Genomic DNA, 18154 nt, shown 5'->3' with positions numbered 1-18154 from the left:
ATTCCCCCGCCCGCCATCACCTCACCCCTTCCTCACGCCGGGCGCCATATTTAAAGTCCTGCCGCGGGCACACATCTCGGTGCTTCCAGCCCACAACTGCTGCAGGGAAGATGTCCACAAAAGGCAAACAGACTGCAGCCCCCAGGTTTAGTGACGTGTCACAGGAACGCCTTTTGGACGCTGTGGAGGCGGCCGGGATGTCCTGTACCCCCGCTCAGGCCGGAGGATGGATAACAACGTAACCAACCTGGCTTGGGAGGTGGTGGCAGAGGTGGTCAGCACCAATGCCCTTCAGAAGAGGACAGCTGCCCAGTGCCACAAGAGGATGAATGATCTCCTCCGTTCCGCCAGGGTAAGTCACTCTTCTCATCATTCTCACAAACCCATCACACATCCACAGGGCCCTCACTCACTGCCAGTTCAAAGGGACATCACCATTCACTCTCTCGCATTTACCGTCATTGTCCTCATCCCATCCGTGGGACCACTCACCACCCACACAGGCCAGGCATGCTTATCATCTGGCCTGGCAGGCGTGCTGCTTACACTCTCTCCATCCCTATCCATGCAGGACAAGCTGGCACACAAGAGAGAGAGAGAGAGAGAGATCACAGACTGGCAGCGGAATGCTCGAAATCAAGGTCCTCACAGACTTTGAAAACAGAGCCATCCAGCAGGCCGGCCACGATCTAGACATTCCTGTGCTGATGGTGGAGGTCAGCACTGCTCTACCAAGTGAGGATCCAGCAGTGCAACATCCACCAGACAGCCAGGCTGTGAGTGATGTGTCCTCTTTCACCGGCCACTGCCCTGCACTAATTATCTCCTCTTGCTTTCACAGGCACATCTGCCAAACAGCCGACAGAGTCCATGACCCAGGGCCTCCAATCAAACCCTGAAGAAACCTCTGAAGTGGAACCTGGAGGCATGCTCCCTGAAGTCCCGCCACAGCCTCTGGACTCGGTCATGTCACAGTTGCTGGAGCTGCAAAGGCAGCTCGAGAACATCAGGAAAGGATGTCCGCTGCACTCCTCAGGTTGCAAGGCACGATGGGGGAGTTTGTCCACCTTCAGGCTGAGGTGATAGCGCCGGCATTGCCAACGCACCGAGATCAACACTCGCAGGATGGCAGCCGCCATGAAGACCTTGGTCCAGGACATCGCTCCTGCTCTGCTGCACGGGCTTAACTCCATCACTGATGCTATAGTTGGCCTCTAACAGTGTGTACACGAGAGGGGTGCCGGGCAGCTCCATCTCACTCCAGCTACCCCTTATCCTCACGGAGTCAGCCTGGGGCCCTCAGGCACCCATAGGGAGGAGGATCAGCAGGTGCACAGTCCGGGGTCATCCACCCAGGTGACTCTGGGAGTGTCCAGACCATCCGAATCCCCTCTCCCTGTGACCCCAGCAGCTCCAGCTCCACAGGCTGAGGAGGGTGTCACTGCCACACAGCAGGACCCCGAAAGCAGGCCGGGGCCCTCCAGGTCTCAGCCCTCCACAGGACGCCCGCCAAGGTCATCACAGACAGGGCGTCACAGTCAGCAGCTGCCTCCACCTCCACTGTGGGTGTCCAGGGAGCACCAAGAAATAGCGGCAGAGTTAGGAAAGTTAAGGAGAATTAGTTACACAGCCTGGGCACGGGTGTTAATCTCTTGTACATAATGTTCACTATTGTCAATAAACTCCCAAGAATGTCTCCCTGCCTATGGCTCCTTGTCCTGATGAGCAGTGTTTGTCACTCAGATGTGAAACCTTCCTGCACAAGATAAAAGCAGGTGTCTCAGTCCAGGGTCTCTTCCTTGTGCTTTCTGCAGCCTTCAAACCACAGTGATGGTCCAGCCTCACACTCACTGGAGACATTACTGATGTCTGCACCTCGGTGGTGCTGGTCATTGCTGCCAGAATGTAGTGGGCAGGTGCCACAAAGTTCCCTCATTCTCTCTGTGCTCTCAGCCCCCATCACACCAGCATCTGTGACCAGTGATGCTGTGCACCAGCTCCTGAAGGGCTGAGGTGCTAAAGGCAGACACAGCATCAGATGCACCTAAAGTTTCATGGCTGCGTCTCTGAGATGGCCCTGATCATGGAGCAAGTGAGCTGCCCTCAGTCAGACAGGGATCAGACATTCTCAGAGGCTGTGTGAAGATCTATGGAGTGTCCTCACCGCATGTTGTCATCATCCTCCTGCGATCGAGTGACTATTAGGGCCTCCACTGCATCTCCATGACAGGAGCATTCTCACAGAGGGTATTGGCGGTGGATAAGTCAGGCTGGAGTCAAACGTTCACAGATGCGATGTGAGGATCTATGGGGTCACCTCACTGCAGGTCATCACCATCCCCCACAAAGCTGACAGCTATGAGAGCCTCCTGAGTGCACCTGCCTCACCCAGCCAGTGCGAGAGCCTCATTCCTGTCCTCATCACCACTGACGATCCCCTCACCCTCATCCCTGTCAGCGTCCTCCTCATCGGAGGAGACGTGCAGCTCCTCCATTCCCTCCTCAGCCAGCTCCTCTCCCCATTGCAGCGCCAGGTTGTAAAGGGCGCAGCAGACGATGACGATGTGTGACACCCTCTGCGGACTGTATTGCAGGGCTCCACCAGGCTGGTCCAGGCACCGGAACCTCATCTTCAGAGTCCCGAAGGCTCCACCAAGTTGCGAGTTGCTGCATGAGCCTCATTATAGCGTCGCTTTGCTGCAGTCTGAGGCCACCGCATGGGTGTCATCAGCCACGGCCTCTGTGGGTGGCCCTTGTTCCCGAGGAGCCAACCCTGCAGCCTCTGTGGACACTGGAATACATCAGGGATTTGTGACCGACTGAGAATGTAGGAGTGGGAGCCTGGGTCCCCAGAGCATTAGCCTGGGTCTCTGGGTTACTAGCCCAGCAACAATACCACTACACCATCACCCCCTCCCTCCACCCCACTCCAATGTGAAGATGGGACTTTGTCTTCATGAGAACTGTGCGGTGGTCACTCCTACTGATACTGTCATGGACAGATGCATCTGCGGCAGACAGGTTGGTGAGGATGAATTCAAGTATGTTTTTCCCTCTTGTTGCTTCCCTCACCACCTGCCGCAGACCCAGTCTAGCAGCTATGTCCTTTAGGACTCGGCCAGCTCGGTCAGTAGTGGTGCTACCGAGCCACTCTTGGTGATGGACATTGAAGTCCCCCACCCAGAATACATTCTGCGCCCTTGACTCCCTCAGTGCTTCCTCCAAGTGGTCAACATGGAGGAGCACTGATTCATCAGCTGAGGGAAGGCGGTATGTGGTAATCAGCAGGAGGTTTCCTTGCCCATGTTTGACCTGATGCCATGAGACTTCATGGGGTCCGGAGTCAATGTTGAGGACTCCCAGGGCAACTCCCTCCCAGCTGTATACCACTGTGCCGCCACCTCTGCTGGGCCTGTCCTGCCGGTGGGACAGGACATACCCAGTGATGGTGATGGTGGAGTCTGGGACATTATCTGTAAGGTACGATTCCGTGAGGATGACTATGTCAGGCTGCTGCCTAACTTAAGTCTGCAGGACAGCTCTCCCAAAGTTGACAAATGCTCCAGCTATTAATGAGGAGACGTTTGTAGCCTTGACTGGGTTGTATGTGCCTATGTTGGTTCTAGTGCTGAGACCAATATCAGATGTTCTGTCCAGTTTTATTTGCATTCAGTTTTTCTGTAGGTTTGATGCATCTTTGCTGCCTGCTCACCTAACCTGTCCATATCTCTGTACAGTCTCTGTGTCCTCCTCACAGATCACATCGAGGGTAATATGAAGAAGAAAATAGTGTATATGACAGATGTCAGGTTGGTAGTACAAGTGAGAACCAGGCTGAATATAGAAAGTTCAGAGAATAATTTAAAAATAAATAAGAGAAGCAAAGGGAGAGTATGAGAAGAGACTGGCAGCCAAGAAAAAAAGAGAATCCAAATGTTGTCTTCTATGGTAGAGCCCAGTCGGGAGATTAATGCATGAATTCAGAGAGCATGGACTGAGGTACAAAATGAGTACTTTGCATTTGTCTTTACCAAGAAAGAGGATATTACCACAGTCATATTGTCAAAGAAGTTGATTGAGACACTGGATGTGCTAAAAACTGATAGAGGAAATATTAGAAAGGCTGGATACACTTAAAGCTGATAAGGCACTAAGACCGGATGGGATTCATCCATGGATACTGAGGAAAGCAAAGGTGCTTTCAGAAATTCTGGCCAAAATCTCCCAACCCTGCTTAGATACAGAGGGGAATATAGGGATGACGCCAGAGGACTGGAGAACTGCAAATGTTATATCCTTGTTCAAAAAGGGTGCAAGAATAAACCCAGCAACTACAGGCCAATCAGTTCATGGAAAAGCTTTTATAAACACTAATCTGGGACAATTACCAGTCAGCAATGCCTTGATTTTAAAACTTTTATTTTCAAATCTCTCTATGACCTCACTCCTCCCTACTCTTCCTCCATCTCCAATAACCTCCTCCAGCCCTACAACCCTCAAGGTATCTGCTCTCCTCTAAATCTGGCCTGTTGAGCAGCCTCAATTTTAATCGGTCTATTATTGGCAGCCAAATATAGATTAATTTTGGAATACATGGATTTGCTCAAGGAAAATCAAGCTTAACTGAGTTGAGTTTTTAATAAGGAAACAGGGAGAGTTGATAGGGAAATGCAGTTGACGTAGATGGAGTTCTGAAAGCATTTGCTCCAGTGCCACATGACAGACTTGCCAGTAAAGTTCAAGCCCATTGAATAAAAGGGGCAGTGGCAACATAGATATGAAGTATTCTCAGTGACATTAAACAGAGAGTCGTGGTGATCAGTTCTTTCTCAGACTGGAGAAAGGTTTACAGGTACAGTGGAATTCTCTAGGGGTCAGTGTTAACACCACTAGTTTTCTTCACTATTTTTCTCAATCTATATTGATGACCTAGACTTGCGTGTGCAGGACACAATTTCAAAGTTTGCAAATGGCAAGTACCTGCAGGAAGTGGGAGGAAAATAGTGATAGACTCCAAGAGGACAGAGGCTGGTAGAATGGATAAGCAGGCAATAGATGAAATTTAATACAAAAAAGTGTGAAGTGAAGTTTTGTAGGAAGAACATTGAGAGATAATATAAAATAAAGGGTACAGTTCTAAAGGAGATGGAGGAGCAGAGGCACCTGGATGTATATGTGCATAATTCATTGAAGGTGGCAGGAAACATTGAGAGGGCGATAATAAAGCATTTGGGATCCTGGGCTTCATAAATAGGGGAAGGAGGTACAGTAATTCCACACTTGTAGTTACATTCCTGGAAAGTGCACCCTTAAGAGAAACAAGTTTAAGTGAGTTTTCCCATTAAAACCAATGTAAACACTCAAGTTAGGCTCTGTAGGCATGCATACATTTATACATACATTTATACATGCATATACACATACGTACAATATGTGTGTTATTAAAAGTAAAATGGTTTCAGTTTCATGTAGGTTACAAACATATGAACAAGGAACAGGAGTAGGCCATTCGGCCCCTCCAGCCTGCTCCACCATTTAATAAGATCATGGCTGATCTGACAGTAACCTCAAATCTGCATCCCACCTACTGCTGATAACCTTTCACCCCCTTGCTCACCAAGAATCTATCCACCTCTGCCTTAAAAATATTCAAAGACTCTGCTTCCACCACCTTTTCAGGAAAAGAGTTCCAAAGATTCAAAACCCTCTTGAAAGATAAAAATTCCCCTCATTCTCCGTTTTAAATGGGTAACCCCTTATTTTTAAACACTGACCCCTAGTTCTAGATTCTCCCACAAGAGGAAACATCCTCTCCACATCCACCCTGTTAAGACCCCTCAGGATCTTATCTTTCAATTAAGTTGCCTCTTACTCTTCTAAACTCCAGTGGATACAAGCCTAGTCTGTCCAACCTTTCCCCATAAGACAACCCGCCCATTCCTGGTATTAGTCTGGTAAACCTTCTCTGAACTGCTTCCAACGCATTTACATCTTTCCTTAAATAAAGAGATGAGTACTGTACACAATACTCCAGATGTGGTCTCACCAATGCCCTGTACAACTGAAGCATAACCTTCCTACTTTTATATTCAATTCCCCTCACAATAAACGATAACATTCTGTTATCTTTCCTAATTACCTGCTGTACCTGCATACTAACCTTTAGTGATTCATGCACTAGGACACCCAGATCCTTCTGAATCTCAGAGCTCTGCCATTTCTCACCATTTAGATAATAAGCTTCTTTTTTATTCTTCCTGCCAAAATGAACCATTTCGCTTTTACATTATACTATATTTGCCAGATCTTTGCCCACTCACTTAACCTATTTATATTTTTTGTAGCCTCCTTATGTCCTCTTCACAACTTACTTTCCGACCTATCTTTGTGTCATCAGTAAATTTGGCAACAATCCCATCCATCTCTTCAAGTCATTGATGTAAATTGTAAACAATTGAGGTCCCAACACTGACACCTGTGGCACTCCACTCATTACATCTTACCAACCTGAAAAAGACCCATTTATGCCTACTCTCTGTTTCCTGTTAGCCAGCCAATTGTCTATGCATACCAATATGTTACCCTCTGTATGATGAGCTTTTATTTTCCACAGTAACCTTTGATGTGAGTCTTGGTGCCTGGGAATCTGGATAGACTCCTGAGTATAAGGTCAGGTATTTTGGATTTGTTTGTATATATACATTTTTAATGAGGTGTTACAACCCCTGACTGTAAAGGGATAGATTAAAAGGAGTTCAAAGTTTAGTGATTCTGGGGAAAACGCCAAGTAGAAAAAATTTTACTTTTGCTAATGGCAGTGATCCAGGGATCCAGTGATCCAGCAATCCACAGACACAGAAAAAAGGCAGAAACGAGAATTCAGTGAGTGTCAGAGAGAGGGGACAGGAATTTTAAACTCTCTGATTAGAAAAACTACAAAGCTACTGGGGACAGTAGTTAATTTAATAATCAGCTATAGGACTCAGTAAAGTGATCAGTTTAGCAGAGGTGCAACTGGAAGACTTGAGTTCAGGGAATTCATTTGTTTGCTCTGCAGTTGAACAAACAGTGAGTTTAGAGTGTGGATTTTGGGTGTCTCAGGGAGAGATACGAGTTGGGTGAAAAGCATCAAGTGAATGCTCAGGAGTTCACAGGAAGAAAACCGTTTGCATGTCCCAAGTAAGAAGCCTTTGGCTGGGATTTTGCGTGCCCGCTGGTATCGGGCGTGTTTGGTGATGTGAGCAGACAATATAGCGCAATTGGTTTCATGACAGCGTGAAACCAGTTTGCAGTCACCTGCTCAGCTCCGTCAATGGGGGGAGGGGCTGTGTTTCCCACCATTGGATGTTGGGAAGGATTCTCTCTTGTTGGAGATGGTCATTACCTGACACTTATGTGGGTGAGTGTTATTTGCCACTTGTCAGCCCAAGCCTGGATATTGTCCAGGTCTTGCTGCATTTGGACATGGACTGCTTCATTATCTGAGGTGTCTGTCGCGAATGGTGCTGAACATTGTGCAATCATCAGCGAACATCCCCACTTCTGACCTTATGATGGAAGGAAGGTCATTGATGAAGCAGCTGAAGATGGTTGGGCCGAGGACACGACCCTGAGGAACTCCTGCAGTGATGTCCTGGAGCTGAGATGACTGACCTCCAACGACCACAACCATCTTCCTTTGTGCTAGGTATGACTCCAACCAGCGGAGAGTTTTTCCCCTGATTCCCATTGACTCCAGTTTTGCTCGGGCTCCTTGATGCCACACTCGGTCAAATGCGGCCTTGATGTCAAGGGCAGTCACTCTCACCTCACCTCAGGAGTTCAGCTCTTTTGTCCATGTTTGAACCAAGGCTGTATTGAGGTCAGGAGCTGAGTGGCCCTGGCGGAACCCAAACTGGGCATCAGTGAGCAGTTTATTGCTAAGCAAGTGCCACTTGACAGCACTGTTGATGACCCCTTCCGTTACTTTACTGATGACGGAGAGTAGACTGATGGGGCGGGAATTGGCCGACTTGGATTTGTCCTGCTTTTTGTGTGCAGGACATACCTGGGCAATTTTCCACATAGCCAGGTAGATGCCAGTGTTGTAGCTGTACTGGAACAGCTTGGCTAGGGGCGCGGCAAGTTCTGGAGCACAAGTCTTCAGTACTATTGCCGGAATATTGTCAGGGCCCATATCCTTTGCAGTATCCAGTGCCTTCAGCAGTTTCTTGATATCACGTGGAGTGAATCAAATTGGCTGAAGATGCTGGAGCTTCCAGAGGAGGCTGAGATGGATCATCCACTCAGCGCTCCTGGCTGAAGATTGTTGCAAATGCTTCAGCCTTATTTCTTGCACTGATGTGCTGGGCTCCTCCATCATTGAGGATGGGGATATTTGTGGAGCCTCCTCCTCCAGTGAGTTGTTTAATTGTCCATCACCATTCACCACTGGATGTGGCAGGACTGCAGAGCTTAGATCTGATCCATTGGTTGTGGGATCGCTTAGCTCTGTCTATCACTTACTGCTTATGCTGTTTGGCATGTAAGTAGTCCTGTGTTATAGCTTCACCAGGTTGACACCTCATTTTTAGGTGTGCCTGGTGCTGCTCCTGGCATGTCCCTCTGCACTTTTCATTGAACCAGGGTTGATCCCCTGGCTTGATGGTAATGGTAGAGTGGGGGATATGCCAGGCCATGAGGTTACAGATTGTGTTCAAGGACAATTCTGCTGCTGCTGATGGCCCACAGCACCTCATGGATGCCCAGTCTTGAGTTGCTGGATCTGTTTGAAATCTATCCCGTTTAGCACAGTGGTAGTGCCACACAACACGATGGAGGGTATCCTCAATGTGAAGGTGGGACTTCATCTCCACAATGACTGTGTGGTGGTCACTCCTACCGATACTGTCATGGACAGATGCATCTGCACAGGCAGGTTGGTGAGGATGAAGTCAAGTATGTTTTTCCCTCTTGTTGGTTCCCTCACCACCTGCCGCAGACCCAGTCTAGCAGCTATGTCCTTTAGGACTCGGCCAGCTCGGTCAGTCGTGGTGCTACTGAGCCACTCTTGGTGATGGACATTGAAGTCCCCCACCCAGAGTACATTCTGCACCCTTGCCACCCTCAGTGCTTCCTCCAAGTGATGTTCAACATGGAGGAGCACTGAATCATCAGCTGAGGGAAGGCGGTACGTGGTAATCAGCAGGAGGTTTCCTTGCACACATTTCACCTGAATTTATGTTGAGGACTCCCAGGGCAACTCCCTCCCGACTGTATACCACTGTGCCGTCACCTCTGCTGGATCTGTCCTGCCGGTGGGACAGGACATACCCAGGGATGGTGATAGTGGAGTTTGAGACATCATCTATAAGGTATGATTCCGTGAGGTTGACTATGTCAGGCTGTTGTTTGAATAGTCTGTGAGGTAGCTCTCCCAATTTTGGCACTTGCCCCCAGATATTAGTAAGGAGGATTTTGCAGGGTCGACAGGGCTGAGTTTGCCGTTGTTGTTTCCGGTGCCTAGGTCGATGCCGGGTGGTCCATCTGGTTTCATTGCTTTTTTGTGTCTTTGTAGCTGTTTGTTACAAATGAGTGGCTTACTTGGCCATTTCAGAGGGCATTTAAGAGTCAACCACATTGCTGTGGGTCTGGAGTCGCACGTAGGCCAGACCAGGTAAGGACATTAGTGAACCAGATGGGTTTTTACAACAATCGACAATGGTTTTGTGGTCTTTTAATTCCAGATTTTTATTGAATTCAAATTCCATCATCTCCCGTGGTGGTCTCATTGAAACATACAAGATTCTGAAGGGATTTGACAGGGTAGACACTGAGATGATATTTCCACTGACTAGGGAATCTAGAACATGGGAGCACAGTCTCAAGATAAAGGGAGATCATTTAGGACTGAGATAGGACTGAGTTCCTTGTAGAGTGGAGCTGTTCCGGTGGGGCGGGCTTCACTTGAACCGTGCTGGGACCAGTGTCCTGGCGAATTGAATAACTAGGGCTGTAGGGAGGGCTTTAAACTAAATGGGGTGGGGGGAGGGTTTTGCAGAGGGGATACATAGGCTAACAAAGCAAAAGGATATGACAGCATTGCATTGTAACTATTTAGGTAATGATACCCAGAGCATGACAGGAAGGGACAGAGTGTTGGATCAGAAGATGTAGAATCCATTTGGGTGGAGGTAAGAAATAACAAGGGGAAGAAGAGGCTGGTGGGAGTAGTCTTTAGGCCCCCCTAACAGTAGCTATTCTGTAGGACAGACAATAAATCAGGAGATAATGAGGGTATGTAAAAAAGGCAGTATATTAATTGTGGGTGACTTGAATCTTCATGTAAATTGGGAAAATCAAATTGGCAGAGGTAGACACGAGCAAAAACTCATAGAGTGTATTCGGGACAATTTCCTAGAACAAAATGTTATGGTTCCAACCAGGGATCAGGCTATTTTGGATGTGGTAATGTGTAATGAGGCAGATTTAATAAATGATCTCAGAGTAAAGGATCCCAAAGGAAGCAGTGACCATAACATGATAGAATTTAGCATTCAGTTTGAGTGCGAGAAATTTGGGTCAGAAACAACTGTCCTAAACTTAAATAAGGGTAATTACAAAGGTTTGGCTAGAGTGGACTAGGAAAGGAGTTTAGTAGAAAAGATGGTTGATGAATAATGGCAAACATTTAAGAAAATAGTTCATGACTCACAATAAAGATATATCCCAGTGAGAAAGAAGGATTCTAGGAAGGGGATAAACTAACCATGGAAGTTAAGGATAGTATCAAATTGAAAGAAAACACATACAATGTGCCAAAGATTAGCGGTAAGCCAGAGGATTGGGAAATTTTTAAAAAACCAACAAAAGATGACCAAAAAAAAATAGAGGGAGAAAATAAACTTTTTGGGTAAACTAACAAGTAATAAAGAAACAGACAGTAAAAGCTTCTTTAAATATATAAAAAGGAAGAGAGAGGCCAAAGTGAACATAGGCCACTTAGAGAATGAGGCTGGGGAAAGTAGGAAACTATAGGCCAGTTAGTTTAATGTCTGTCGTTGGGAAATTGTTGGAATCCATTATTAAGCAAGTAGTAATGGGGCATTTGGAAAGTCAAAATGCAATCCATCAGAGTCAGCGTGGTTTTATGAGTAAATCGTGTTTGACTAATTTGCTAGAGTTCTTTGAAGATGTGACAAACAAAGTGGATAATGGGGATCCTGTAGATGTAGTATATCTGGACTTCCAGAAGGCCTTTGATAAGGTGCCATACACAAGATAAGATCACACAGAGTTAGGGATAATATATTAGCTTGGATAGCGGATTGGCTAACCAACAGAAAGCAGAGTCTGGATAAATGGGTCTTTTTCTGGATGGCAAGCTGCAACTAGTGGGGAGCCACAGGGTTTGGTCCTTGGGCCCCAACTATTTACAATCTATATTAATCACTTGGATTCAGGGATAGAAGGTACTGTAGCTAAATTTGAAGATCGCACCAAAATAGGTGGGAAAGTAAGTTGCAATGAAGAAATAAGAAATTTACAAATGGATATGGACAGGTTAGGTGAATGGGCCAAAATTTGGCAGATGGAGTTTAATGTGGATAAGTGTGATTTTGGTCGGAAGAATAAAAAGGCAACTTATTATTTATATGGAGAGAAACTTCAGAATGCTTCAGTGCAGAGGGATCTGGGTGTCCTTAAGCATGAATTGCTGAAAGCTAGTATGCAGGTACAGCAGGTAATAAGGAAGGCAAATGGAATTTTGGCATTTATTGCTAAAGGAATAGAGTATAAAAATAGGAAAGTGTTGTTGCAACTGTACAAGGCGTTGGTGAGACCGCACCTGGAGTACTGTGCACAGTTTTGGTCCCCTTACTTGAGGAAGGATGTAGTTGCATTGGAGTCGGTTCAGAGGAGGTTCACTAGATTGATTCCAGAGATGCGGGGCTTGTCTTATGAGGAGAGATTGAGCAGTTTAGGCCTATACTCACTGGAGTTTAGAAGGATGAGAGGAGATCTAATTGAGGTATATAAGATGCTAAAGGGGATAGATAAAGTAGACGTGAAGCGGATGTTTCCCCTTCTGGGGCATTCTAGAATGAGATGCCATAGTTTTAGGCTAAGGGGTGGTAGATTTAAATCAGAGATGAGGAGGAATTACTTTACTCAAAGGGTCGTGAATCTGTGGAATTCACTACCTCAGAGTGCAGTGGATGCCGGGACGCTGAATAAATTTAAGGAGGAGATAGACAGTAAATTATGAACATGTCCCATCTCATGTGACATTGTCACATGAGGGGGACATGTTAGGGATTTTTTTTTCCTGTTAATATTTTTCAAAGTGTCAGCGATCTCCCTGAGGCAGCGCTTAGCCTCAGGGAGAGATGTACACTCTATCGTGCGCATGTGCGAAAGAGCACACTCTCGCTTTTAGGGAATCCCCCCCCCCACCCCCCACCCCCGCCCTCACAGGGAGCACATAGTGCTTCCCACCGGACGTCACGCTGGACGGGCCTTAATTGGCCATCCCGCGTAAAATGGCAGCGCGGCCTGCTTCTCCGGCAGGGATTGGCTCCCCGCCCGCCAGGGATTGGGTTGGGCCCGCCCGCCCGACAGGCAGAAAATTTGGCCCTTGTTCTTATGTTTTATGTAATTATGGGGAACCAGGAAATGGCAGAGGAGTTGAATAAATACTTTGCTTCAGTCTTCATGGTAGGAGGCACAAATAGCATTCCAAAATTACTAAATAATCAGGGGGCAAAAGCAGGGGAGGAAATAAATACAATAACTATCACTAGAGAAAACGTACTAGGGAAACTAATGGGGCTAAAGACCAATAAGCCCCCTGGACCTGATGGGTTGCATCCTAGGATATTAAAGGAAGTAGCTACAGAGACAGCAGATGCACTGGTAGTAATCTTCCAAGAATCCTTCGATTCTGGAAAAGTTCCAGAAGATTGGAAAACAGCCAATGTAACACCCTTATTCAAAAAAGGGAGGTAGACAAAAAATAGGTAACTATAGGCCATTGGCTTAACATCTGTCATTGGGAAAATGTTGGAGTCTATTATAAAGGATGCAATAGCAGAGCATTTAGAAATACATAATATAATCAAGCAGAGTCAGCATGGCTCCATGAAGGGGAAATCATGCCTGACAAATTAATTAGAATTCTTTGAGGAGGTAACAAGCAGGATAGATAAAGGGGAATCTGTAGCCGTAATATATTTGGATTTCCCAAAAGGTGTTTGATAAGGTGCCACACATAAGGCTACTTAATAAGATAAGAGCCCATGGTGTTGGGGGTAGTGTATTAGCATGGATAAAGGATTGGCTAACTAATAGAAGACGGGAAATTGGGACAAAGGGAGCATTTTTAGGATGGCAACCTATAACTAGTGGAGTGCCACTGAGATCAGTGCTGGGGCCACAGTTATTTACAATATACATTAATGACTTAGATGATAGAAATTAATTTACTATCATCAAGTTTGTGGATGACACAAAAATAGGTGGGAAGGCAAGTGGTGAGGATGACACAAAGAGTCTACAGAGGGATGTAGACAGGTTAAGTGAGTGGGCAAAAATGTAGCAGATGGAATATAATGTGGAAAAGTGTGAGGTTATGCAGGAAGAATAGAGGAGCTGAATATTATTTAAATGGAGAAAGACTGCAGAAAGCTACAGCACAGAGGGATTTGGGAGTCCTCGTGTATGAACCTCAAAAGGCTAACATACAAATTCAGAAGGTAATTGGGAAGGCAAATGGAATGTTGGCTTTTATTTCACAAGGAATGGAGTTTAAAATAGGGAAGTCTTGCTAAAACTATACAAGGCATTAGTTAGACCACACCTAGAATACTGTGAACAATTTTGGTCCCCTTATCTAAGGAAAGATATACTGACATTGGAGACAGTCCAGAGAAGGTTCACTAGTTGATCCTGGGTAGGGAGGGATTTTCTTATGAGGAGAGGTTGAGTAGGTTGGGCCTGTACTCATTGGAGTTTAGAAGAATGAGAGGTGACCTTATTGAGACATATAAGATTCTTAGTGGGCTTGACAGGGTAGATGCTGAGACGTTGTTTCCCCTTGTGGGAGAGTCTAGGACCAGAGGGCATAATCTCAGGGTAAGGGATCGCCCATTTAAGACAGAGATGAGGAGGAATTTCTTCTCTGAGAGTAGTGAATCTGTGGAATTCTTTACCGCAGAGGGCTATAGAGGCTGGGTCATTAAGTATATTCAAGGCTGAGATAGACAGATTTTTAATCAGTAAGGGAATCAAGGGTTATGGGGAAAAGGCAGGAAAGTGGAGTTGAGGATTATTAGATCAGCCATGATCTCATTGAATGGTGGAGCAGACTCGATGGGCCGAATGGCCTACTTCTGCACCTACGTCTTATGGTCTTATAGATGAGGAGAAATTTCTTCAGTCAAAGGGTTGTGAATCTTTCAAATTCTCTACCCCAGAGTGTTGTTGGTGTTTAGTCATTAAGCATATTCAGGGCTGAGATAGACAGATTTTTAGTTTGTCAGAGAATCAAGGGATATGGGGAATGGGCAGGAAAGTGTAACTGAGGCGGAAGGTCAGCCATGATAGTATGAAATGACAGAGCAGGCTCAAGGGGCCGAAGGGTCTACTCCTGCACATAGTTCTTATGTTTTTATGGAACCTTAGTGTGGTTCTGGGAGGGAGGGGAAGAGGTAAGAGCAGGAATTCAGATGGAAAAGGTTAAGGGCCTTATCTACCATGCAAGTCCTTGGTTGATAAAAAAGGAAGAAATATCACAAGTACTTACACGGAAGCCCCTTTCCCATTGGCTACAATGATTACACTTTCTCCCATCCTTCTTCCTGTTCTTGTCTCCAAATTTTTCTGTCTCATCTGTTCTGACAGTGTCATTTTCCGTACATTCTCCCGATGTATCTTTCTTGTTCTTCAACCGAGGATTCCTTTCCACCTGCATTCTCAAGGCGTCGTCATCTCATTTCCCACACTTATGCTCCCACCCTTACCTGATAGGATTCCCCTTTATCTCACCATCCTCCATGTTTAACATATCCACCCCTCCAGCATGAAATCATCACCATAGACATCTTCCTCCCTCCTCCCCATTCAGCATTCTGAGGGATTGTTCCCTCCATGACATCCTTGTTTACTCCACAGTCACCCTCAACACCCTTTTTACCTCCTCTCTCCTCACTGTCCAAGGCCCCAAACACTCCTTCCAGGTGAAACAGCCATTTATGTGTATTTCTTTCAATTTAAAATGCTGTAATCACTGCTCACAATGCAGTCCCCTCTACATCATGGAGGCCAAACACAGATTGGGTGACAGCTTTGCTGAAGACCTTTGTTCAGTCCCCAAGCGTGACTCTGAGCTTCCAGTCACTTTTAATTTTCATTCCCCACCTTGCTCCCACACTCTGGCCTCTCTATCTTCAGCTTCTAACATTGTTCCAACGAAGCTCAAAGATTAGCACCTCATCTTTCCAATGGGCAACTCAACACAACACTGAGTTCAACCATTTCAGATCATAACCACTCCTCCCAGTTTTTTGGACAATGGTTCTGCTGTTACCAGTTACACCTCCTCTTGACACATCTTTTGTTTCTTTACTTGTCCCATTACCACCTCCTTTTGCCTTGCACCAACATTCCTTTTGTTATTTAATCTCTCCTTCCCTCCATCCTATCTCAGACCTTCCCTTTAGTTTTTTCCTCCCCTCCCTCTTTCCGTGCCTCTGTACTTGTTCACAACCACTCGAACGTTTCCCAGCTCTGATGAAATCTGAAACGTTAATCCTTGTTTCTCTTTCCACAGATGCTTCCTGACCTCCGGAGTATTTCCAGCACTTTGTTTTTAATTTCAGATGTCCAGAATCTGTGATAATTTGCTTTTGCATTAAAGTAATTAAAGTGACTTTATCCATTGTTATGCATTTCTCAAATTTGCATCATTAAGTCATATGACATGTCATCATGTCCTATGGACTGACAGAGAAATAAATGTTGTAATACAGCCAGAGTTTCTGGCTCATTCCCCTGGAAAATGGGAAAGGCTCAGGTGTAGATTAGCATTGCTGAGTTTCACTGGGATTAGTCTCAATTGCAAACGATGCTCCTGTCGCTGTTTGAAAATACTGATATGGGTGATGAGATTTGGGGGATGGGGGTGGATATACTGGGATTGACTTTGCATCACCCAAAGCCAGGATGCTGCATATCTGAATCTTCTGATTGGATCACAGTGAGGGGGCGGTGATCACAGTGAGGGGGCGGTGATCACAGTGAGGGGGCAGTGATCACAGTGAGGGGGGGGTGATCGGGGTGAGGGGGCGGTGAGGGGGCGGTGATCGGGGTGAGGGGGGGGTGATCACAGTGAGGGGGTGGTGAGCACAGCACAAGTTTGTGCAAACTCAGGACTGGATTTTCACAGGGCCAGATGGGGGTCTCTGTTTTAGCTAAAATGGTGCTGGAGCCTCGATTCCAGAATTTCCACCCCTGACCCTGGCATCCACCGTTTTTGCCGGGGCGGCGGGGGGAATGGGAGTGGGTTGTATTTGCACATCCATAGTTCATGGAGGGAGCTGCACATTGAAAAGTGCAGCTGCCTTCAAACAATTGTAGCTTTTGTTTAGTGGGATGTACAAAACATGACTTGTGGGCACTAGACATCTGAGCAATAGGTCTAAAGCTGCCAGAGTCATTTGGAGAGGTAAGATGCCATTTTGGATGGGTCCAGGATATCTTTGAGAGAGGCAAGGTGCCCTTTGGGTTTATTAAAGTTAGACATGAATGTGAGTAAAAAGTGAATAAACTCATTGAGACTGTCATGGTGTTTAAATCCCCAAGCTCTTTAATTAAAAAGAACAGCCTGCTGTGACTGCTTGCAATTTCACTCACTGTCATTTGATGTAAGACTGAGGGCTATCATTATAGGATTAATGTTGCATGACTGATTCCACAACCTATCATTATCACAGTGGGAGGTGGGGATCTTGTAAACTCACAGTTTGATTGACAGCTCTAAATGATTATAAAGTCTTTGATGTCATCAATAGACATTTAGAACTTTATTTCATCTATTTATGATGTGGCAGATGATGTACCCTAAGATCAAATCCATAAGGGAAACTTGAGCACGATATCACAATGGTTTAGCAATTTGTATTTATTACGAGAAGATATATGAACTGAATTCAGAAGTAATGAGTCCACTAAGACCTCTAGAGATTTAAAAAATTAAATGAAAATATTTATTAACAAAAGAAAAGATTTCAAGCACATACATAAGACTACAACTGCATAATACTATAACAAATCCTAAAATTCCTAATTAACCTGACTCTCACTTGACAGTGGAATTCCCAGAGGCTTTTCGCCAACTTTAGTTACTGGACAGAGCAGACTTATGTGCAAATGGCTGGAGGCTTCCCAAAGGCTGTTAGATCCCACATACCCCCTGAACATAACCTTTCATTCTCCTTTATATATGTTTCTCTCTCTTTAATCCCTTTGAAATCCAAACAACCCCTTCACTTATCTAAAAATGCAAATTCCCTTCACAACTTATATATAAAGACAACATCCATGTTTACTCATTAGCATTTCAAGTACACCTCTACACCTAGCTTCTTTTGATAATTAACAGAACCATCTACACTCACACCGAGAAACCTACTTTACAACAAACCAGAATAATATGAAATGATTACACTTTTGCAGCCACCTCAGCTTGGCCTCTGAGGTGTGCCTCAATGAGCTCTGGATGAGCTCTCAGTGCATAGATAACATACTGCGTCAGCTGGGACTGGGAAACATCCATGGCAGAATATTGTTGATGTCAACTGATGTCTGCCACTTAGTCAGACTTTGTTGTGATCACTAGAACTTAGTTTTCCTCGCAAACAAACTCTATCATCACTTTTTGTGTCAGTTGAATGCTTCTGACCACTTTTAAGGTAGTTATATGATGCTAAATGATATTGTTTGATTGCTGTGCAATTTCATTTGATGTCAATTGATCACTATTGGGATGTCAAATGATATAAAGTGATCACTTTCGAGTGTAGATGATCATAAATGAGCACATGTGATGCCCATTGAACACATTATGCCAAAGTTTACTGGTAGGGTGTGCATGTATGCAAATCATTAAATGCCAGTG

At 45.6% G+C, this 18154-nt stretch overlaps 1 protein-coding gene across 4 annotated transcripts in view; it reads left to right on the top strand.

Annotated features, from left to right (window-relative positions):
- The window catches only part of scarb1 (scavenger receptor class B, member 1), a 171041-nt gene that overhangs the window by 127242 nt on the left and 25645 nt on the right, over positions 1–18154 (top strand). Inside the window, exon 12 of one of the 4 annotated variants that reach the window (XM_078554623.1) lies at positions 15809–15907. The exons of the other annotated variants lie outside the window; for them this stretch is intronic. Within the exon in view, the coding sequence (XP_078410749.1) occupies positions 15809–15874 (66 nt within the window). The 3' untranslated portion in view covers positions 15875–15907. Of the gene's footprint in view, positions 1–15808; positions 15908–18154 lie in introns of those variants that run through there. 4 annotated transcript variants of the gene reach the window in all.

Source organism: Cetorhinus maximus, chromosome 12, assembly GCF_964194155.1.
Source record: "Cetorhinus maximus chromosome 12, sCetMax3.hap1.1, whole genome shotgun sequence".
NCBI lineage: Eukaryota > Metazoa > Chordata > Chondrichthyes > Lamniformes > Cetorhinidae > Cetorhinus > Cetorhinus maximus.
The sequence above is the reverse complement of the archived record's forward strand: the minus strand, read 5'-3'. Positions and strand labels throughout refer to the sequence as shown.